Source organism: Hyperolius riggenbachi, chromosome 9, assembly GCF_040937935.1.
Source record: "Hyperolius riggenbachi isolate aHypRig1 chromosome 9, aHypRig1.pri, whole genome shotgun sequence".
NCBI classification, from domain to species: Eukaryota; Metazoa; Chordata; class Amphibia; order Anura; family Hyperoliidae; genus Hyperolius; species Hyperolius riggenbachi.
The window spans coordinates 208,274,049-208,298,864 of record NC_090654.1 but is presented as its reverse complement, the minus strand read 5'-3'; the positions used below and the strand labels follow the sequence as shown (position 1 = coordinate 208,298,864).

Sequence of the window (24,816 nt, the reverse complement as noted above, 5' to 3'; positions counted from 1 at the left end):
GCTAACATGACAATGTGAACGTGCCATTACTGTATAATTGTGTCACATCTGCCATGTGATTACAGTATATTGTCCGACGCACCCCAATGTATAAGTGTTTATGCAGCCTAATTTTCTTTGTTCAATTTTGGGTTTGGATGGGCATTAAAGTATAGTTGGCCCCTTTATAATTCCATATCTATTTCTTCACTCCTGCTCAAAGAGTAATCTAAGAGTAGAGATCATTACTTGCCTGCTCCTGACAGAATCAACTAGACAAAGTAGGGAGGGGGCCGGTTGGAAATACCATTGGTGTAAATGCATTAAAAGAATTTCAAGAAAAGTTGCTGTAGCAACTTATGCTTTCTGTATAAATGTTATTCAGGCGATTGCAGTCAAACAAAAATGTTGCACTATGACATCCCACAGGGCTCATTTCTGTGAATAGATTTATGGACTGTTTATTCTAAAAACAGATGCCATTAAAGAGAATCTGAAGTGAAAAACTTATGATATAATTGATTTGTATGTGTAGCACAGATGAGTCTCATATTGTTTCCAGTACAGGAAGAGTTAAACTTCAGTTATCTATGCAAAAGAGCTTCTCTGAGCTCTCCGACCCAACTTGGGTTGGCTACAGTGCTGTTTCTGAAGCACTTATCTCAACCTGTTTTTCAGTGTTTCTTGTTTGTTTAGGTTTTTACTGGCAGGATGTTCAAAGGATCATTAGCTCTGCTCTGTTTCATCATCATTTAAAACACACAGCGTAATGTATAAAAACTGCAAATATCATAGAATAAGCGCTGCAAAATATGTTGTCGATTTATAAATACAATAAATAAATAAAATGAAAAAAATACTATACATGCTATAAATTCAGCAATCATAAATATAGGGAGCTGAGATATAACAATTAACATATTTATTAATCAATTAGCACATATCAAAAGCACATAATTCATATCCACATGATTAAAACCAAAAAAACTCATAACCTATAGAACCAACCTACGCAGGATAATTAATTAAGGGTAATGTAGATTCAGGTGCACCTATTTATACCGGTATATGCATATATATCTCTTCAGGCCCCTTTAAATCCTGTTCGGTTAGACTATAGAACGTCATCCATTAGGGAGACCAGTATCTTCAATCCACCCTGTATATTAATTTTTGAACAAGCCTCTTATCCATCTATAAGATACACCCCCATTACATGTAGCAAGCTGCTACAAAACCTTGCTCGCCTTAGACTACAACCAGAGCAACGATTCATAAAAAAGACATTTAGCAGGAATGTTTACTGACAACAGCATAGGGTTGCATTAGCTGGTTTTTCAAAGCCACCTTGCGTTAGGTCGGATCGGCCAGACAAGCCTGGTACTCACGTGCCCTGTCACGTTAGCAGGGACTTGGCCATTGTTGCAGTGCTATTTTCAAGTGTGTCAGCGTTCTCCTTGCGGCTGGACGGCAGGAATAGTCGCGTTACGAGGTGTCCGGGAGTCAGGCTGAGCTAAGGAGGAGGGACGGAGGCACAGGGTGGATCGCTGCGGCCAGCGTGGTGGCGGGATGACGTCACAACACGTGACGCGTTTCGCCAATAGGCTTCCTCAGACGTGTAAGGGCACATCGTACTTATAGTCGCTTCAGATGCCGCCCTCTTCCATTACGTATTGCGTAGATATCACTTATGTTGACTCCTGGATCCAGAGCACCATCTAGTGCCTATTTTAAAAATAGCATGCAGAGCGACCACAAATAGGGAAAAATAAGCATATTTTTATAGGAAGACCTTTAGATTCATATCGCAGTTCAAGCCATTTGGTTGCATAGAGCCACACTTGTAGATCCAAAAGGATTCTTTTCTTAGGAGCTGAAGGTCAAAGTCTCCCCTTCGTGGACTTATATTTAATTTGTATATTCCTTTTGCCTTTAAAAATCTTGGATCAGATTTGTGAAACATTTTAAAGTGCATAGCTACAGGGTTTTTTCTCATAGTTCGATTTAATATTATTAACATGTTCTTGTATCCTATCCCTCATAGGCCTATAAGTTTTGCCAATATAGATCTTATTACAGCTACATCTCAGCTGATATATAACCTTATCTGTACCACAATCTATATATTGCTTAATTCTAAAGGTTTCAGAACCATCATGATTAGGAAAAGCATCTCCCTTTTCCATATATGGGCACATAGGGCAATTACAACAACGAAACATCCCCTTTTTATTTCTTCTCGCAATTCCTGGTCGGTTCTTAGGTTTAAACTCGCTACTCACCAGCACATCCGAAAGGTTTCTGCCACGTCTTGCCTCTATATGGGGATAGTCACCTACCAATTCCTTAATGATCGGATCCCTATTTAGCAAGTGCCAAGGTTTCGAAAGTATATCTCTGACCTCATTATAATGAGATCCATAGGTAGTCACTACCCTGACAACATCTGGATGGTTGCTAGCCCCCTTAATGGTTGGCTTATTTGATAATAATTCAGAACGCCTCTTAGAGAGGGCCTTATAATAGGCTCTGTTAATAATATGTTTTGGATACCCTCTAGCTAGTAATCTAGTTCTAAGGTCCTCTGCTTCCATTTTAAAGTCTTCAATATCACTGCAATTGCGACGCAGTCGCATAAATTGTCCTATCGGTACGGCCCATTTTTGTGCTGGCAAATGTGCACTATTTGCAGCCAATAGAGTATTACCTGCAGTCTCCTTGCGGAATGTGCTCGTGACCAAAGTTCCCCATCTTTTTAATTTTCAAATCCAAAAATGAAATCTCGAAATCACTAAAGGTATAGGCCAGGAAGATATTTCTCTCATTGTTATTTAGCTCTCCTACAAATTCATGAAGTTGGCTTTCAGTGCCCTTCCAGACGACAAAAATGTCATCCACATACCTTAGCCAGAGGGCGATGTGCTCCCGGTACCTACGCACGCCACCCACCACGAACTCCTCCCAGAAGCCGAGGTGTAGGCATGCGTAGGACGGGGAGCACGCCGCCCCCATAGCCACACCCCATTTTTGGCTGTACAGTTCTCCCTTGAATTCAAAGTAGTTGTGGTCTAATATCAGTTTCATCATATCAACAAAAAATTCAGAATGCCCCTGTTCACCATATTTCTTTTCCAAGTAATAGCGCAAAGCTTCCAAACCTTTTTGGTGAGGAATGGACGTGAAGAGAGACTCCACGTCCAGACCCACCAAAAGCCAGCCCTTCTCCAGATGCACACCATCAAATCGCAGCCAGAACTGCCTTTGTATCCATCACAAACGATGGCAATTTTTGTACTATATCTTTGATTTTAAATTCAACGAACTGAGCCACCTTCTCAAGAGGACCATTATTACCTGACAGTATCGGTCGACCGGGGGGATTAGTTATATTCTTGTGAGTTTTCGGTAATATATAAAATGTAGGGATGGTATATATATCCACTTTTAGAAACTTCATCTCTCTCTCTAACAAAATGCCATCAAGATAGCCCCATATTATTTTATCATTGATTTTTCCTATCAAATCTTTAAATGGATTTCTGTATATCCTTTCATAGGTGAGTTTATCGCTCAATAACCGTCTAATTTCCTTTTCGTACATATCCTTACTCATCACTACTACGTTACCACCCTTGTCACTTCTCTTAATTTCTATTTCTTTATTATTTTGTAATTCCTCCAAAGCCCTCCTTTCCGCACTATCCAAATTATTACCACCTCTTTTCTTACAATTAATCAATTTTAAATCTTCTGCCACTAGATCCATAAACATGGCTGTATATTTATTACTACTCAATGCGGGCATAAAATTAGATTTAGGGCGTAAACTGGTATGTAAAGCAGGGGGAGGTTCTCCATATTCTGCCTCATAGAGAAGGTCGCTCAAATCAATCTTGTCAATATCAATTTCAGTTTCTTGGGTATCAGCCTGGGCATCTGTAGGAGCGGTGGCATACATTCTTTTTAAGAAGGACACGTCTTAAGAACAGTTGAATATCTTTGTACATCTCAAATTCACAATTGGCTTGTCTAGGGCAGAAAGACAGGCCTTGTTGCAAAACCCTAACTTGGGGCTCACTTAAAGGATACCACAACTGACATGTGACATGTTGAGATAGACATGTGTATGTACAGTGCCTAGCACACAAATACCTATGCTGTGTTCCTTTTTTTCTTTCTCTGCCTGAAAGAGTTAAATATCAGGTATGTAAGTGGCTGACTCAGTCCTGACTCAGACAGGAAGTGACTACAGTGTGACCCTCCCTGATAAATTCCACCTATAAAATACTTTCCTAGCAGAAAATGGCTTCTGAGAGCAAGAAATAGATAAAAAGAGGAATTTCTTATCAGTGAGGGTCACACTGTAGTCACTTCCTGTCTGAGTCAGGAATGAGTCAGCCACTTACATACCTGATATTTAACTCTTTCAGAGAGAGAAAGAAAAAAAAGGAACACAGCAGAGTTATTTGTGTGCTAGGCACTGTACATACACATGTCTATCTCATTATGTCACATTTCAGTTGTGGTATCCTTTAAGGGTATATCTGTCAAATTAATCACATCAAGATTTTCCTTTGTTACTTGGAACAACTGCTGGCTCTCGCCTGATTCCCCCGAGTTTGCATGCCTTCTCTTCTTACTCAGCTTCCCTCTTCTTCTAGATTTACATCTAAAAAATCATCATTTTCACTAAATTCATCGTTCTCGTTGTTACCATTATTCCCATTTTTTCGGGTCCTCTTACTATTTTTCTTCCCATTTTTATTTTTATACCTATGGCTATTCTTCCCTGTCTTTTTGAGGATCCCTGATTTTCCGGACCCCCCACTTTCCTGCCCCGAGGAGTTCCCGGCTGATTCTTCAGAGGTATTGCCCCAGCCGACTCTTCTACCTTTCCCTCTCCTTAGACCATATTTTTGGCCACTCAAAATAAAAATTTCACCCAGTTTGTAATCCTCTACATCTCTCATAAATTTCTTCTCTTTGTTATTTTTAATTCATTCATTCTCTTTTTCTACAATATTTTTAAGTTTAGTGTTTAGATCCTCAAAATTGGGATCGTCTTTAAATTCATTGAGTTTCAGAGTACTAATCTCAAGTTCTTTTTCAACATCTTTAAATTGTATCCTTTCCTCTTTAACGAACATTTTCATTACACGAATCCCATGTGATTTACATTCAATCTCCCACTCTGGGAGCATTCGTAGGGTTTGCAGATGTTCGGCTGGGGCTACCCTCTCCCCGATACCCCGGGGAATGATCTGTTTATATAGCGGTCCATCCCTAGGATTTCCCACTTTTTTTTAACAAATGTGATATCTTTTGATGTTGTCTAAAGAGGCGAACCAGGGTTAATTTAGCCTCACTAGCCACTTCCACCTGTACTTCATCATAGACCTGTTGCTCGTCAAAGTCTAATTCAAAAAAACTGGTACATATGCCATTATCCAATAATTCTGAAATATTGGGATATCAACCACAATGCTCACATCAATTCAACAAAACCATTCATTACTGTGGGATATCAACCTAAAAAGTAGTTAAACTCTCTGTCTCACCTATCAACTTGGTACAGATTCAGCAAACAAATATAGGGAGCTGAGATATAACAATTAACATATTTATTAATCAATTAGCACATATCAAAAGCACATAATTCATATCCACATGATTAAAACCAATTAAAACTCATAACCTATAGAACCAACCTACGCAGGATAATTAATTAAGGGTAATGTAGATTCAGGTGCACCTATTTATACCGGTATATGCATATATATCTCTTCAGGCCCCTTTAAATCCTGTTCGGTTAGACTATAGAACGTCATCCATTAGGGAGAGCAGTATCTTCAATCCACCCTGTATATTATTTTTGAGCAAGCCTCTTATCCATCTATAAGATACACCCCCATTACATGTAGCAAGCTGCTACAAAACCTTGCTCGCCTTAGACTACAACCAGAGCAACGAATCATAAAAATGACATTTAGCAGGAATGTTTACTGGCAACAGCATAGGGTTGCATTAGCTGGTGTTTCAAAGCCACCTTGCGTTAGGTCGGATCGGCTAGACAAGCCTGGTACTCACGTGCCCTGTCACGTTAGCAGGGACTTGGCCATTGTTGCAGCGCTATTTTCAAGTGTGTCAGCATTCTCCTTGCGGCTGGACGGCAGGAATAGCCGCGTTACGAGGTGTCCGGGAGTCAGGCTGAGCTAAGGAGGAGGGGCGGAGGCACAGGGTGGATCGCTGCGGCCAGCGTGGTGGCGGGATGACGTCACAACACGTGACGTGTTTCGCCAATAGGCTTCCTCAGACGTGTATGGGCGGAAGTAAGGGCGCATCGTACTTATAGTCGCTTCAGATGCCGCCCTCTTCCATTACGTATTGCGTAGATATCACTTATGTTGACTCCTGGATCCAGAGCACCATCTAGTGCCTATTTTGAAAATAGCAGGCAGAGCGACCACAAATAGGGAAAAATAAGCATATTTTTATAGGAAGACCTTTAGATTCATATCGCAGTTCAAGCCATTTGGTTGCATAGAGCCACACTTGTAGATCCAAAAGGATTCTTTTCTTAGGAGCTGACGGTCAAAGTCTCCCCTTCTTGGACTTATATTAATTTGTATATTTCTTTTGCCTTTAAAAATCTTGGATCAGAATTGTGAAACATTTTAAAGTGCATGCTATAAATGCTATACAACTGAAAAAATGACTTTTCTTTGCTACTAATGTTCTATTCCTTATTTGTACTACACATACAGTTCATTATAGCAAAAGTTCTTTTCACTTCAGTGTCACTTTAAAGGCCGGTACAGACTCTAGACTGTCCCCGACTGAGATGGGCTTGACCGGCATGCCGGATCTTAAGCAACACATCAGCAGAGTGTATTGTTGCTTTCCTTACTCTACCTGTGTAAGCAGCCTGTCATGCCCAGTGCCCCCGATATAGAGCATTTTAAAGCGATGGGTTTGTACAGGTATAGAAGGGAGGAAATAGAAAAAGAAGAAAACAAATGTCTGAAAGTGCGTCTCGAATACTTGTTTCAATTTTGAAAGGTGTCTAATGTGTGTATATATGGAAGTGGGTTGCGCTGAAGAGTATAAGAGGTTACATGAACCATACTAGAACTGAAGGTCAACCACTGCTGTTGACAAACACCAAAAGACTAAAGCCTCTTCAAGCACCTTCATTTCCACCATAATGGGAAGGTTTGGTGGTTCACAGGCAGTTTTTAAGATGTCAGACAGAGTGGCCAAGTCTCTACAGCATGAACACCCTTATCCACATAAATAAAACACTCACTACAGAAAAGTTATGTTTTTTTGAGCAAGGCAAGGAATTGTTTCCTGGGTCAAACAAGCAGTAACATTGGCATTCTCAACACATTAAAGGGTACACTGTTGCCACAGCTACAATAAGGAAACTTTTAGTGATCTAGCATGTCTAGCTACTGCAGTAATGGAATGGAATGAAATGAAAAAGTAATTTTAACATGAAGGCCTTATTAAAAAATAGCAAGACTAGTTCTGACTAGTTCAGCACCACCCTGCAACGCTGCATTTTCTATAAGTAGGGGAGTGGAAGCCTCCTGTAGGCAATCTCCCACTTCTGCTGGGTCTACGCCAGTTCTATTCCTGGCAGTCCTAGCTGCCATTCACTTGTGCTCATAGAATTAGTAAACAAACAAAGGAAGAAACCAGCACTATATTCAATGTAATTTTAGCTCTTTAAGCAAAATGGACTTGAACATAGTGACATTTCGGAGGTAAAAAATAGAGCTCCTTTCTTGATCTAGTCCATCTGTTTTTATGATTTATAGGCACAATATACAGCTTTATACATCATCATGGGTAGAAATCAACCAATCATTTCTAACATCAGTAACCAATCAGTTCTATAACATAGAGCTAGTCTATTGAGTTTACTGATTTATAAGCACAACATATACACACTTAGGACAACCTGAAACTGGCAGTCCTGATGCAGTCATTGCCAAGGAGGGAGACAGCAACCTGTTGACCTCACTTACTCACCTTTTGTATTGTCTGGGTATAGCACAATATCTGCCATTTTATTTAAGTTAATGCAGCTTTATATTCTGCACCATGGAAAACTTCAAAGTTAAATTCTGTGTATGACTTATTGGATTAGAAGGCTCAGTTATACATGCATAACAAAGTCTAAAAGGTGGCCACACACACACACACAACCACTTACAATTTTTAAAAAATTTTAATACAAGAATTACTAGCACTTTTTGAAAGTAACATTTGAAAAAGCTGACCAATGTACCACAGGTGTTCAATTTTTCCCACTTATGAATAAAAAAAAATGCACACTGAAAAAATTGCTTGGAGCTATACATTAAGAAATTGTCAATCTACCATACACCATTCAAATTTCATAAAAATTGATCAAAAAAATCCATCACTTCAAAATGTAAATATTAACAAGCAGGTAAGAATGCTTTAATTGTTGGAGTTTGGATCAAACTCAAAATTAGGTAAAATAATAATAAAAAAAAAGTCCAGTTTAAACTCACCGATAACGGTATTTCTAACCTTTCCAGGGTACGACTAGAAGTCGACCGAGAGAGGCTCCTGGCTCCTCCCGCTAGGGAAACACAATCAACAAGAATTAAAAGTGCCTGTCCTGCCCTCCTGCCTCAGCATATGAAAAGTAACTATAAGGCCAGCCCAATAGACACCACGAGGGCCTGACCCTAAAATTACTCCTAATACCCTTCTTCAATATTCACCCACAGAGTTACAGCATGGAAAAAGAAATAGGCGCAGACAGGGAGGGGTGATGTACACTGTACCCTGGAATGGTTAGAAACATTAGAGTTTAAAGTGGAATATAACCCTGCATTTCAACTTTGCTCTAAAACATTATTTACAGCATATTATATGCAACCAGCATTTTTTTTTTACTAGACCAGCATTGGAAGGGTTACACACAGAGCTTTAAAGTTCTGCGGATAGAAATGCAGACGCATCCAAAGTTTAGATAGATACATTTAACCACTTGAGGACCTAGGGCTTTCTACCCCTTAAGGACCGGCCACTTTTTTTCCATTCAGACCACTGCAGCTTTCACGGTTTATTGCTCGCTCATACAACCTACCACCTAAATGAATTTTGGCTCCTTTTCTTGTCACTAATAAAGCTTTCCTTTGGTGCTATTTGATTGCTCCTGTGATTTTTACTTTTTATTATATTCATCAAAAAAGACATGAATTTTGGCAAAAAAAATGATTTTTTTAACTTTCTGTGCTGACATTTTTCAAATAAAGTAAAATTTCTGTATACATGCAGCGCGAAAAATGTGGACAAACATGTTTTGGATAAAAAAAAACCCATTCAGTGTATATTTATTGGTTTGGGTAAAAGTTATAGCGTTTACAAACTATGGTGCACAAGTTAGCGGAAATTGATTTTAATTGTTTTTTTTCCCAAAGTGTCATTTTCCGCTAACTTGTGACAAAAAATAAAATCTTCTATGAACTCACCATACTCCGTACGGAATACCTTTGGGTGTCTTCTTTCTAGAATGGGGTCATTTGTGGGGTTCCTATACTGCCCTGGCATTTTAGGGGCCCTAAACCGTGATGAGTAGTCTTGAAACCAAATGTCGCAAAATCACCTGTGAAATCCTAAAGGTACTCATTGGACTTTGGGCCCCTTAGCATACTTAGGGTGTAAAAAAGTGCCACACATGTGGTACCGCCATACTCAGGAGAAGTAGTATAATGCGTTTTGGGGTGTATTTTTACACATACCCATGCTAAGTGGGAGAAATATCTCTGTAAATGACAATTGTTTGATTTTTTTTACACACAATTGTCCATTTACATAGAAATTTCTCCCACCCAGCATGGGTATGTGTAAAAATACACCCCAAAACACATTATACTACTTTTCCTGAGTACGGCGGTACCACATGTGTGACACTTTTTTGCAGCCTAGGTGCGCTAAGGGGCCCAACGTCCTATTCACAGGTCATTTTGAGGCATTTGTTTTTTAGACTACTCCTCGCGGTTTAGGGCCCCTAAAATTCCAGGGCAGTATAGGAACCCCACAAGTGACCCCATTTTAGAAAGAAGACACCCCAAGGTATTCCGTTAGGTGTATGGCGAGTTCATAGAAGATTTTATTTTTTGTCACAAGTTAGTGAAAAATGACACGTTGTGAAAAAAAACCAATAAAAAATCAATTTCCGCTAACTTTTGACAAAAAATAAAATCTTCTATGAACTCGTCATACACCTAACAGAATACCTTGGGGTGTCTTTCTAAAATGGGGTCACTTGTGGGGTTCCTATACCGCCCTGGCATTTTACGGGCCCAAAACCGTGAGTAGTCTGGAAACCAAATGTCTCAAAATGACTGTTCAGGGGTATAAGCATCTGCAAATTTTGATGACAGGTGGTCTATGAGGGGGCGAATTTTGTGGAACCGGTCATAAGCAGGGTGACCTTTTAGATGACAGGTTGTATTGGGCCTGATCTGATGGATAGGAGTGCTAGGGGGGTGACAGGAGGTGATTGATGGGTGTCTCAGGGGGTGGTTAGAGGGGAAAATAGATGCAATCAATGCACTGGGGAGGTGATCGGAAGGGGGTCTGAGGGGGATCTGAGGGTTTGGCAGAGCGATCAGGAGCCCACACGTGGCAAATTAGGGCCTGATCTGATGGGTAGGTGTGCTAGGGGGTGACAGGAGGTGATTGATGGGTGTCTCAAGGTGTGATTAGAGGGGGGAATAGATGCAAGCAATGCACTGGCGAGGTGATCAGGGCTGGGGTCTGAGGGCATTCTGAGGGTGTGGGCGGGTGATTGAGTGCCCTAGGGGCAGATAGGGGTCTAATCTGATAGGTAGCAGTGACAGGGGGTGATTGATGGGTAATTAGTGGGTGTCTAGGGTAGAGAACAGATGTAAACACTGCACTTGGGAGGTGATCGGACGTCGGATCTGCCAGCGATCTATTGGTGTGGGTGGGTGATCAGATTGCCCGCAAGGGGCAGGTTAGGGGCTGATTGATGGGTGGCAGTGACAGCGGGTGATTGATGGGTGGCAGTGACAGGGGGTGATTGATGGGTGGCAGTGACAGGGGGTGATTGATGGGTGATTGATAGGTGATTGACAGGTAATCAGTGGGTTATTACAGGGGAGAACAGATGTAAATATTGCACTGGCGAATTGATAAGGGGGGTCTGAGGGCAATCTGAGCGTGTAGGCGGGTGATTGGGTGCCCGCAAGGGGCAGATTAGGGTCTGATCTGATAGGTAACAGTGACAGGTGGTGATAGGGGGTGATTGATGGGTGATTGATGGGTAATTAGTGGGTGTTTAGAGGAGAGAATAGATGTAAACGCTGCGCTTGGGTGGTGATCTGATGTCGGATCTGCAGGCGACCTATTGGTGTGGGTGGGTGATCAGATTGCCCGCAAGGGGCAGGTTAGGGGCTGATTGTTGGGTGGCAGTGACAGGGGGTGATTGATGGGTGATAGGTGATTGGCAGGTGATTGACAGGTGATCAGTGGGTTATTACAGGGAAGGACAGATGTAATTAATGCACTGGCGAATTGATAAGGGGGGGTCTGAGGGCAATCTGAGCGTGTGGGCGGGTGATTGGGTGCCCGCAAGGGGCAGATTAGGGTCTGATCTGATAGGTAACAGTGACAGGTGGTGAAAGGGGGTGATTGATGGGTAATTAATGGGTGTTTAGAGAAGATAACAGATGTAAACAATACATTTGGGAGGTAATCTGACGGCGGGTTTGCGGGCGATCTAATGGTGTGGGTGGGTGATCAGATTGCCCGCAAGGGGCAGGTTAGGGGCTGATTGATGGGTGGCAGTGACAGGGGGTGATTGATGGGTGATAGGTGATTGGCAGGTGATTGACAGGTGATCAGTGGGTTATTACAGGGAAGAACAGATGTAATTAATGCACTGGTGAATTGATAAGGGGGGGGGGGGTCAGAGGGCAATCTGAGCGTGTGGGCGGGTGATTGGGTGCCCGCAAGGGGCAGATTAGGGTCTGATCTGATAGGTAAAAGTGACAGGTGGGGATAGGGGGTGATTGATGGGTGATTGATGGGTAATTAGTGGGTGTTTAGAGGAGAGAATAGATGTAAACAATGGATTTGGGAGGTGATCTGACGTCGGATCTGCGGGCGATCTATTGGTGTGGGGGGGTGATCAGATTGCCCGCAAGGGGCAGGTTAGGGGCTGATTGATGGGTGGCAGTGACAGGGGGTGATTGACGGGTGATCAGGGGGGATAGATGCATACAGTACATGGGGGGGGGGGTCTGGGGAGAATCTGAGGGGTGGGGGGGTGATCAGGAGGGGGCAGGGGGGGGGGATAAAAAAAAATAGCGTTGACAGATAGTGACAGGGAGTGATTGATGGGTGATTAGGGGGGGTGATTGGGTGCAAACAGGGGTCTGGGGGGTGGGCAGGGGGGGGTCTGATGGGTGCTGTGGGCGTTCTGGGGCAGGGGGGGAAATCAGTGTGCTTGGTGCAGACTAGGGTGGCTGCAGCCTGCCCTGGTGGTCCCTCGGACACTGGGACCACCAGGGCAGGAGGCAGCCTGTATAATACACTTTGTAAACATTACAAAGTGTATTATACACTTTGTATGCGGCGATCGTCGGGTTAACATCCCGCCGGCGCTTCCGTATGGCCGGCGGGATGTTGCGGCGGGTGAGTGGCGCCAGGCGGAGGCGGAGGATCGCGTCACGGATGATGCGATCGCTCCGCCCATGCCCCTACAAGGACCGCCGCCATTTGTCTATACGGCGGTCCTTGCGGGGTCCACTTCCCGGCCGCCTCTGTGCGTTAGGCGGTCGGGAAGTGGTTAAGTAAACACAATGTAACAAGTGGTGAATGTGACACACTCTCTGACTGTGCAGGAGCTGGAGGACAGCCAGAGTGTGTAACATTCACCACTTGTTACATTGTGTTTACTTAAATGTATCTATCTAAACTTTGGATGCGTCTGCATTTCTATCCGCAGAACTTTAAAGCTCTGTGTGTAACCCTTCCAATGCTGGTCTAGTAAAAAAAATGCTGGTTGCATATAATATGCTGTAAATAATGTTTTAGAGTAAAGTTGAAATGCAGGGTTATATTCCGCTTTAAAGGGAACCTTAACTGAGAGGGATATGGATGTTTCCTTTTAAACAATACCAGTTGCCTGGCACTCCTGATAATCTTTTGCTGCAGTAGTGGCTGAATCACACACCTGAAACAAGCATGCAGCTAATCCAGTTTGACTTCAGTCAGAGCACCTGATCTGCATGCTTGTTCAGGGGCTGTGGCTAAAAGTATTAGAGACACAGGATCAGCAGGAGAGTCAGGAAACTGGAATTATTTTTAAAGGAAAAATCCATGTACTTCCCAGTTTAGGTTCTCTTTAAACTGAACTTTCTTTAACCATTCCAGGGTACGGCTGGAATACAAGAGACAAGCAAGAAATCTCATACTTACATCAGGGAGGGACTGCTGCCTGTAATACTTTGCGGGCAAATATATCCTGTTGAGATAGGACCTCAACCCGATAATGTGGTCCGGGTTGCCACTTTACAGATTTTCTGTAATGATGCCATGCTGTGTAAGAGAACATCTTGTGATGCAGATAAATGAGAGGTCCCTGCTTCAATAGACCTGCTCTCTGTGGTAGTTCCCAAAAATGACCTTTCACTTTCTCTACTGTCCTGTCGCCGCTCCCCACCATCACTCACAAAGCCTCTGCTGTCCACCACAGATGTTTGGGGAGAACCTTGCCGCAACCACCTCCAGCAAAAAATGTATTGGTGTCAGCTTCAGGGAAACCTTAGAAGCCATGTGGAAAAGGTCAGTGCAATGGGACATATGGCATCACACACCTGATCACAGGCCAGGAATATGTCAGAATTTAAAAAAAAAAAAAGTTCTACACCATTTGACTTTCCATACATCCTATAGGCCATTTTCTTAAAAGCCCAGGCTTTTCCTGCCCAATCTGCATTTTTGTCGACTGTTTCCCAGCTGGCCAGAAACACTATAAAACTGAGGCAGGAGGGCAGGGCGGTGGCTTTTAATCGTTCATGTTGATAGGGTTTCCCTAGGGGGAGGAGCCTGGAGTCTCTCTCCCTCTCTCTCTCTCTTGTATTCCAGCTGTAACCTGGAATGTTTACAGAAAGTAAATATCAAACTTATTTGGTTTATTGCTTGCTGGTGGTTTAAAATCTATTTTGTTGATAAGTTGTGAAAATAACTTGTGAGAAAACTCAGGGGAAAAGGTAACTGAATAGGCCCTTGGTGTATACGCACTACACAGCAATAAAACTGCCATGCACAGAGTGCACAGCATTTTTACCAGTGTTTACGCAATAGCATAGCATGCACTGCTCAATTAGTACAACTAAATTATTTATTGAAACTCCATATCACCACATGTCATGGGTAGCCACCCGCTTCCTCAGGTGACAAAATAGTCATACCTTATTACAAGCAGAGACTAAGGGCCTGATGTACTACACTGCAAGTTTCCGTGCACAAGAAGCGCACAACAATTTTACCATTACTAAAGCCGGGGGAGCATCACAAACAGTAACCCTTCAGTGCCCATTACCACAATAACTTGCATGTTGCTATAGTACCACACATTATCATAACAATGTGTGCAGAAACCCAGTAATGCCCACAGTGGTAAAGGGTTAATGTGTGTTGCTCCCCCTGCGGTATTGACAGTAAAGCTGCACAACGACTTTACCGTTCCTTATTGCATCAGGCCCTATGTAGTATCGCTAAAACATGAATGATATATGGGGGAGCAATTTCTATGCAATCTGCCACTATGTCAGGACCGTGTGTAATCACTCAGAGAAGAGGGCACATCTGGAAGAGTTTTATAAACACAACTGTAATGTGAATAATAACTACAACACAAAAGCATCATGATTTCAAGTCCACTCACTGTTTAATGACAACAAAATATGTTGCATGTCATGCAGATCTTGTAAAACACAATCAAGAGAAATAAACATTTTTTTACTGACATTCATGTTAAAAAGAAAAGAATAAAACAGTGACACGATTTTACAATAAAAAAAATAAAAAATGAAAGGAGCATTTCATGATGCATTACATTAAACTATCACCAAATTTCATACATTATTATAATTCATTTTAGAGTGTTTTTCGCTGGCTTATAATCTGCTTTGAAACTTCACAAAACAGCATTTTCTGCCCATGAAAAGACTGCCTAGAATTGCATGATTGTAAAGGAACTTATGCTGGGAATACACGGTTTGTTTTTTAGCCGATTAGATGGTTCGATAGATAATTTCCGACATGTCCGATCTCCCTTTCGATTCGTTTGCCGCTCGATTTCTGATAGAAGTGAATGGAAAAAGATAAGAAAACCGAGTGGAAGATAAGAAAATCGACTGCAGAATCGAACGGCAAAAGTGATCGAGCAGAAACGCACGGCAGAAATGAACCGTGTATTCCCAGCATTACAAAGCTTTTCTACATCTCCTGCTAGGTTAACAACGATAAGAAAATATTACTAGGTAAACCTACCTTTTATCATCCTCTTCACAAATTTGTAAAAGCCAACACATTTTGTATCACTGCATAGTAACGAAGGAGTGAAAACTACAAATTTGGAGCAGATGATATCCTGCCCATCCAAGTAGTGGGCCTGTACCAAAAACAAAGGAAAAAATATCCTACGTGTGTGCTTTAAAGGGAACCTACACTGAGAAGGATATTGATTTTTTCTTTTAAGATAATACCAGTTGCCCGACTCTCCTGCTGATCCTGTGTCTCTAATACTTTTAGCCACAGCCCCTCAACAAGCATGCAGATAAGGTGCTCTAACTGAAGTCAGACTGGATTAGCTGCATGCTTATTTCAGGTGTGTGATTCAGCCACTACTGCAGCCAAAGATCAGCAGGACTAACAAGCAAATGGTATGGTTTAAAGGGAAACATCCGTATCCCTCTCAGTTTAGGTTCCCTTTCAAGAATCTGAGGCTCTTGATCCCAGATCCAACTAAGCAGAGGCCTTCAGTTCTCAGTCTATACACTATCCACTTATTCACAAACCAATTAAAGCACCCAAGAAAGACAGTGCTGGTTTGAAATTCTCAGTCTGATCTGCAAAAGAGCAGTAAAATGACAGTAAGACTGTATTGCAGCACCCTTATGGGGCATTCATAGTGCATCAGTTGTGTTGCAGAATAATTCTGCATATCAATGCACTAGCCTTACAATAGTATGGAGCTGTTCACATCTCTGCACTGTAACGGACTGAGTTATTCTAACTCGCTGCATGCAGGCTTTGGACTTAAGTTTATGTTCTGTTTCTATTGCAGTTCACACACGACGTGTGCTTTATGCAACGTGCGTAGTGCGAATCCAGCCTTACTGATAAATCCCTGAGGAGTCATCTTCCTGTCACCTCCTCTTGGGGTCTGTGGTGGCACCCACTATATCTGGTACATCCCTCATGGCACAAGCACACTTTTATTGTGCAGGTCATGCTAGGAGAAGTTAGTCGAGTAACTTCTATCATCTGCGCTAAGGTAAAGCAGCAGTGTGGTATTGGGCAAGCCAGGAGTGTGAAGGAGTGGGGATACACAGCATACCTGCAGTACTGTGGCAGAGACAAAAGCAGGAAAAAAAAAAAGATTTATGGCAGGCGGGTAGGAGGTTTATTTATTTATCTATTTTCATGTAAACATTGTCCTCCGGCTTGGTTTTCTCCCATAATCCCCAAAATACTGGCAGGTTTAGTAGCTTACCCCACAAAATAGTTGTACAGTGTAGTAGGGCTATTGCTTTGTGACCCCCTGAAGGTCAGTGTATAATAGGATTGGTTTTAAAGGGAACCATAACGGTCATCAAAAAAAAAAAAGTTTCACTTACCTGGGGCTTCCCCAAGCCCCCTGCAGCCGTCCTGTACCCTCGCCAGTCCCCGACTATCCTCCGGTCACCTGCCGTGGGTTGTTTTTAGCCCCTGTCCACAGGAATGCATACAAGGAGACGCGTGGACATGGGCCGACTCCCAGTCCCAATTAATCTAACCAGCAGCGGGGGACCGGAGAATAATCGTGGACTGGCGAGGGCACAGCACGGCTGCAGAGGGCTTAAGGAAGCCCCAGGTAAGTGAACCTTTTTTTTTTTTCAATGACAGTTAAGGTGCCCTTTAATGTGTCCTATGAAGATGTATGACAGACAGGGTTGTACACAAGTAAAATATATAATACTATAATCATCAATATGATCAGAAATGATCACAAGGCGGACCAAACAGCATGGACTATAGATTATCTTTGTACACACAGAACTGAACTTTAGTGGAACCACCTACCTTATCCTAATGCTGATCTCACGGTGTAAAATATTACCCACAACAAAAACTTTTAGCTATAGAAAAAGTGGGCAAACATCTGCTCCAAGAGTCTCTTCCCTTCCTCCTACGGGCTGTTTGGCTTCACAGTGTCCTGGGGGAGTAGTGTAGGCTTTGGAACAGCTAGGAGAAGGGACAGAGCCTTGCTGGCATTGGTAGTTCAAAACAAACTCGAGTAGCTGGCAGTGAATTAACTAGAGTAGACATAGAATCAGATTACAGGAGCAGTTTTATCTAAAGAAAAATAACTGGCATGAGCACATCTTTACAAAAATGACATCTACACACCAACATTGTAGTGAAGCCACCTATGACCATGAGCAAAAGTGGAACAGTTTCCCAAAGCAATAAAATCCCACATCAGTTTCTGGAGGATTTCACATTGCCGCCATTCAGTAAGGCAGGAGGGGGAGAGTGCAGGTGTGTGAGACACATAGTTGTTCAATGGTATTCACCAGAACAGTCTGAAGAGGTAGTCCACCAGTGGTTGCAAGTGTTCATGTTGCATGTCATATTTGTGGCATGCTATGAATTGATCCAAGGATCCAAGTGAGTTCACAGTAAAGGATGAGCGAGTGAGCGCTAAACCCGAATGTTAGTTGATGTGGCACATGGCGGAGGGGATTAAATCACCTCGGTCACTGCCTCTGGCCACAGTGCTCCACTCTACATCCTCCCAATACTTCTTCCTTCCAGCTGTGAATGGAGTGCTGTGGGGCAGCCAAGGTGAGTTAACACCTTTCTGCAAAGGACCACATCCACCAACACTCAGGCAAACCTGAATTTTGCGTTTACCCACTCATTCTTCGTCCAGTTTGTTAGAGCAAGAGGTGGGCACTGGAACAGAATCTCCATCTTTTTTGCATCATCCCACCACCCATAGATCCAAAATTAACAGGGACATAGGTGTAGATTTTGGTTCCACACACCTCTACTTCAAATGAACCCACAAACAGCACTGTGTACCCCTGTAACAACCAGATGAACATCTCTTTTAGCAAATAGTCTAGGAACTGATGCCAAACGGGTTCAAAGCAAACACCTCCACTCATCCTGCTGAATGGTGGTGGATTGAGGATTAGTATGTAATCCAATAATTTAAGCCTAATTGATTGTTTTAGGTAACTGTCTCATTTTGTGTCACATCTGTATTTGGAAATCAGTCTATGCACCTACAAACCGAATATAAAACAAAAAACCCTATGTAGATAGCAGGGATCTGTTCCTAGACTCAAATGACCTCTCGTGAGGAAAACAGCAAAGAGAAATCCAAGAAAGAAGTAGATCAAACACAGAAACAACATTCCTAATACTCCTACAGGTGAAACTCTGTAGTGTGTGAAGCATGCCTAGGTGTGCTATAACACGTCTGTCCGCCCTCTCATTTCACGAACTACGTGAAGGCAGAGCTGTGGAGTCAATACAAAAATCATCTGACTCCTTAGGATTCCACCGACTCCAGGTACCGAAAATTGCTCTGACTCCTCGACTCCGACTCCTTAGTCTAATTTTTACAAAGGCTGTGGATTAAGTTCAAAAATCATCTGACTCCCACTCCTCAGTTTATTGAAACCACCGACTCAGAGTGTCCAAAATGGCTCCTACTCCACAGCCCTGCTACGAAGGTGGCACAATATTTACACAACGTGTTTCCAATTCAGACACAATTTAGTAAATAAAATTAACATTTAGCATCTAGACGACCATATTCAGTGTAGTATGTTCTGCATAAGACACCAAACACACAACTCAGGAAGTAAAATGCCAAGTGCAACATAGTCACCTGTAGTCACATTTCTGGAAAAAGAGTTCACCCAAATATACATAAAATTATGGACTGTTTAAAAGAGGCAAGTAGTCCCAATAATATAGATAACGGATGTGGCCAAAAACAATTTATTGAGCACAATCAGACATCGCTTTTAGCTCCTTTTCACTACAGCTACAAGGACTGTATAGATCTGAGGAAGTGAGAAGTACTCTTGCGAAACACGTTGTCTGAATGTGCTATACTGATAAACAGTACTTTGCAAACTTATTTGGGTAAACTTACAACACTTACAAATTCTGTAAGATTATTATTACAGCCCTGTGCATAGTCCCAAATACTGCAACCAAAAAGACTAACATATGATGCATGAGGGGGGATTGTGAACAGTGATTTGGTAAGAAGAATCCAGCCAAACAGAACACAGATATCCTAAATAAACTATATGTACTATATGCTTCTCGAATGATGTTCACTTTTCATGTTCTTTCATATCAAAAGTAGCAAAAAATAAATAAGTTCACGTTTGTTAAAAAGGAACATCAACTGCTCCAAGTATGTCATTTACAAATACCTTTACACCTTCAAAATCAGTTCATGAAATGCAGATTTGAGGATGCTTTATGCATGACAGTCCAATTAGCTGCTCCGCTCAGAACCTCCTGTAATTTCCTCTTCCTCCATAACTGTCCCCGTATCCTCCTCTTCCCTGGAATCCACCACCACCACCACCACCACCACCTCCTCCTCCTCCTCCTCTTCCTCCACCTCGATTAAAACCACCTCTTCCAAATCCTCCTCCACCACCACGTCCACCTCTCCAGCCTCCCCTTCCTCCATCGTCCTGTCTCTTCTGCCAGGGTGGCATTTCTGGAGGTGGAGGGTCTATTTCTGATGGTCTTCCTCCTCGGTCAGGCACCCGTCCCATCAGAACCTGTAAAAAAGCATGTGAAAAATCCAGATGCAGCACTGGAACATTTCAGTTTTATATATTAGGCTATTCAGATACAACATGAAACAGGACTGAAAAATGATCCATCATTACAGCAGCGATCGTTACCAAATGTAAGAAGTCACTTTATAAAGTTGCGGTGGCCAAAATCTCGAATGCTGAAGCTTTACATACAGGACTGTGCAAGCCCCTCCTGGTAAGAAAGCTGGCCACTGGTTAGCACCTGGCCACCAATCACACCCATTTTTTTCAATAAAAAAGGGTTAATCTTCAGATCCTTTATCTTTGGTCAGCCAAGCTACATGATGTTCTAACCAATATATGAAGAAATGGACAAAAGAGGCCAACAAGACGAACAGTGCTGAACATCATGTGATTTTACAACAAATAAGACTTTTATAAAGATTGCTCAAATAAAAATATTTGTAAACTAATTTTATTGCCACTTCACAGTAATAAGACTTAAGATGCATTTTGCCATAGAAGGCTATAAGAGGAGGTATGACGCATCTTGCTGTATCAGTTTTCCTGATCGATTCCCAGTTGATTCAAACATTTGATTGAATAGATATCTATTTTAGCAATATTACCGATCATATTAAAGGACTTCCGAGGCGAATATATAAACAGCGCTGTGGAGTCAGAGCAATTTTGGGTACTTGGAGTCGGTAGTTTCATAAACTGAGGAGTCGGATGATTTAGGCACCAACTCCACAGCCCTGTGAATATCTGTCTCTTTACTTACCTAGGTCTTCTTCCAGCCCCTAGAAGTACTTTAGGTCCCTCGCCACAGCTTCAGTCCTGCCCAGTATGCTGTTGGCCGCCTGAAACTATTGCAGATCGGCGGGTCAGTGCTTCTGCACATGCACGGGCGCCCGCAAACACGTCCACTTCATTGGACGGGTACTGCGCAGACGCAGTACACCCACGGTGACGTGGACATAGTAGTGCCGACCCACCGATAGGTCAACAATAGTCACAGGTGGCCAGCGGTGAGGACTGGAGCTGCGGCGAGGGACCCAAAGGACTTCTAGGGTCTGGAAGAAGACCCAGGTAAGTAAAGAGAGATGTATTTGCTTTGGAGGTCCATTATGCAGTTTATTAATAGTCTGGACAGAGATGTTGGAAAAGCTCTGTGAAGGGTCAGGGCAGAATCAGTGGGGGACCGATGGCCACACAGCTTGCAATTCTTAGATTTGGCTGTAATTTATCAAAATGGAGTATGCTATGTAGGTTATACACAGATCACGATACGAGCAAATTCCAAACGGTTAGTAATCAATCTGTAATGCATATCGGACCATAATCAACCTGTGTGTGGTCCGCTTCAGTTAAATAAAAGTTGGCAAGCATGGTATGATAACCCCTTAACTTTAGATAAGATAATTTGAATCATTCTGGTCAATTTGGATGAGCCACAGGACTTGCCACTGTTAGGCGATTTAACAAGGGTTAATCCTTCTCCCAGTAATACAATATTTAATGATTTTGTTCCTGTGTTCTTTTTTTCCCCCTCTAATGCTTTCATCAGAGTATATTCCCTATAAGAGTCAGAAATCAATGTAGCCAGGATTCTTATTATCTGAAGTGTTTGATGCCTTCCATTCTGTCATTATCTGTACTTTGAACAGAGTGTTTGACGTATCTGGTAAAAAAAAAAAAACCCATCTATTTAAATAAAAGGGATATTAAACAGAAAAGCTTAGCACAAATGAGTCACCAGAGCTGAAGCCACCATCCTCCTCCCTGACTCTCAGTGTAGCTTCTCTCTTCTCTGTTTAGTTCAATATAAACTCTCTCCCCATCAAGACGCACAAATCAAGGAGGAAATGGATAAGTCCCAATTGCTAGTTCACACTGCTAGCGCTTCTGAGGGCTTCTCAAATTACCAGTCATTTGAAAACTGCTTTGCTACAGTAACCCTATGAGACTGTTCCCTCAGCAGCAAGGCTTGTTTAAAAACCTAAATGAGTCGCATGCAGCATTTTTTGAAGCGATTCAGTTTGAAGCAACGTGCAAAAACACACATTCTTTCAAAAATCGCTCTGAAATTTGCAATGCGCTTAAGTTTTGCAGTGTGAACCAGGTCTTAGGAACAATTTTCTTTGTAGGCTTGTGTTTCACATGTGAGGATTTGCACGCACGGAAAGAAAAAATGAATATTCAAACAACGGAAAGGAGCCCATATGTTAACATGAATGTGTTTTCCGTAAATGAAAACAGAGATTCACATGCAATGGAAATGAGCAACGGAATCATCAATCAAAAAAGCTCCCCTCCCTCGTTCTACTTACCTGGGGCTTCCTCCAGCCCCTTGCAGCTGACATGTCCCACATCGCAGCTCCACACTCAGTCGTTGGCCCAGGGTCCCCGCCAGTGCAGAGGGCGACCTCGAGGTCGCCTCTACTGCGCCTGCGCTAGCACCGCTGTCAATCAAGCCCACATTGTCTGCGATGCGCAGGTGCAGAACTACTGCCACTGTGTACTGTGCAGGCGCAGAACTAACTACCACATGAACCATGTGGACTTGATTGACAGCGGCGCTCACACATGCACACTAGAGGCCTCTGCACAGCCGGGCACCCCCGTTCGGTGGCTGTGAGCGGAGCTGTCAGCGTGGAACTTGTCAGCTGCAATGGGCTGGAGGAAGCCCATGTTAAGTAGAACAGGGGAGCTTTTTTTTTATTGACGAGTCCTTTAACCTCCTTGCAGGTTATCCCGAGCTCTGCTCGGGGTAACCTGCAGCGGAGGATTCCTCAGGCCCTGCTGGGCCGATTTGCATATTTTTTTTTTTTATACACGCAGCTAGCACTTTGCTAGCTGCGTGTCACTTACGATCGCCGCCGCTCCGCCGCATCAGAGGGTGCCCCCCCCCCGAGACCCGTGTGATGCCTGGCCAATCAGTGCCAGGCAGCGCTGAGGGGTGGATCGGGACTCCCTCTGACGTCACGATGTCGATGACGTCATCGCGACGAGGGAAGCCCTCATGGAAATCCTGTTCAGAACGGGATTTCCGGATGGGCATATCCGCATACGGGTGGACGCCGCAGGGAGGGGGGGGGGAGCATGTAGCTAGCGCTAGGCTAGCTACATGCAAAAAAAAAAAAAAAAAAAGCGGAAAAACACCCTCCCTGCCATGCGCAGCTAATTTTTAGAACAGCAGGGAGGTTAACGTGAACCTCAACTCTGAAGCAAAAAAGTTTCACTCACCTGGGGTTTCCCCAGCCCCCTGCAGCAGTCCTGTACCCTCGCAGCTCCTCGAGTGTCCTCTGGGCCCCCGCCGCTGCTTAGCTTTGTTTCTGTACGACTGACAGTCGGCCCCCGGCAACGAGTCCTCTTCTTCACCTTCCCCGCCGTCATGCACAGGCGTAGTACGCTTGCGTCTGTGCATGACACACTTGACGGTGGGGAAGGCGAAGATCCTCTGCCTCGAATACTTTCAGCCATAGACCCTGAACAAGCATGCAGCATATCAGATGTTTCTGACATTTTCAGATCTGACCAGATTAGCTGCATGCTTGTTTCTGGTGTTATTCAGATGCTACTGCAGCCAAATACATCAGCAGGGCTGTCAGGCAACTGGTATTGTTTAAAAGAAAGCATATAAGAAAGCAGCCTCCCTCTCAATTTTCCACATAACAAACACCCTCTATGACAATGGTTAAATGTCTTACTGTAAATGCTAAGGGGCTTAACACCCCCCAAAAAAGATTTGCCCTCTTAAAAGATCTCAGGAGGCTTGGGGTGGATATAGCCATGATCCAGGAGACCCATTTCAGGAAAGCTGATCCCCCACGGATTTATAGCAAACTCTTCACGGAAATATTCCTAGCATCAGGCCCCCAAAAGAAGGCAGGGGTTGCGATCCTAGTTAAAAAAGGGGTTCCCCTCAGGGTATCACGTACGATCTCAGACCCCCAAGGAAGATACCTGATACTAATAGGTAACTTAGCAGGTAAACCAGTAACCCTGGCAAATGTTTATGTCCCAAATGTAAATCAGACTTCATTTCTCTCTTCTTTTCTAGTTAAGCTACAGAAGATGACTGAAGGCCCCCTAGTTTTAGGAGGAGACTTTAATTTAGCCTTCTCCTCACAACTAGATAGATCATCCCCCCCTGGTTCCACCCCTTCTCCACTTCACCAACGAAACGCTAGGCAATTTAGAGTCCTTATGAGAAAATACAGTCTCCTAGACCTGTGGAGAATAGCTCACCCTACATCAGTAGAATATACCTTTTTCTCTCCACCGCATGCCTCCCACTCTAGGTTGGACTATTTTTTCGCTCCTTCTCCAATAGTCTCCATCCTATCAGACTCCCACATACACCCCCTAGCTTGGACAGATCACCAAGGTGTCTCAATAGACCTCCAGTGGAACATCTCCCCCCATAAACCCTTTCATTGGAGGATCAATGAATCTCTACTACAAGATAAGACTCTGGTATCTAAACTATCAGGGGACCTTCAGTCATTTTTTGATATTAACATCCCTTCTGTCACATCGTTTGGTACGGCCTGGGAGGCCCATAAGGCTTATATCAGAGGCCTTCTTATCCAAGAAGGAACTAAAAGAAAACGCCTAACCAATTCTCAGCTGCAGGCTCTCTATAAGAAACTCTCAGAAGCTCAAGATCTATTTAAGAATTATTCTACTCCTGAGAACTTTACACACATCCAATCCATTAAGCTAGAAATTAAACAGCTTCAAT

The 24,816-nt window shown here is 43.0% G+C and overlaps 1 protein-coding gene across 1 annotated transcript in view; it reads right to left on the bottom strand.

Annotated features, from left to right (window-relative positions):
* Window positions 1-17,138: 17,138 nt before the first annotated feature.
* Window positions 17,139-24,816, bottom strand: part of FAM98B (family with sequence similarity 98 member B) — a 34,923-nt gene continuing 27,245 nt past the window's right edge. The window contains exon 8 of the mRNA XM_068253915.1: window positions 17,139-20,087. Coding sequence (XP_068110016.1) covers window positions 19,806-20,087 — 282 coding nt within the window. The 3' untranslated portion in view covers window positions 17,139-19,805. The remainder of the gene's footprint in view (window positions 20,088-24,816) is intronic.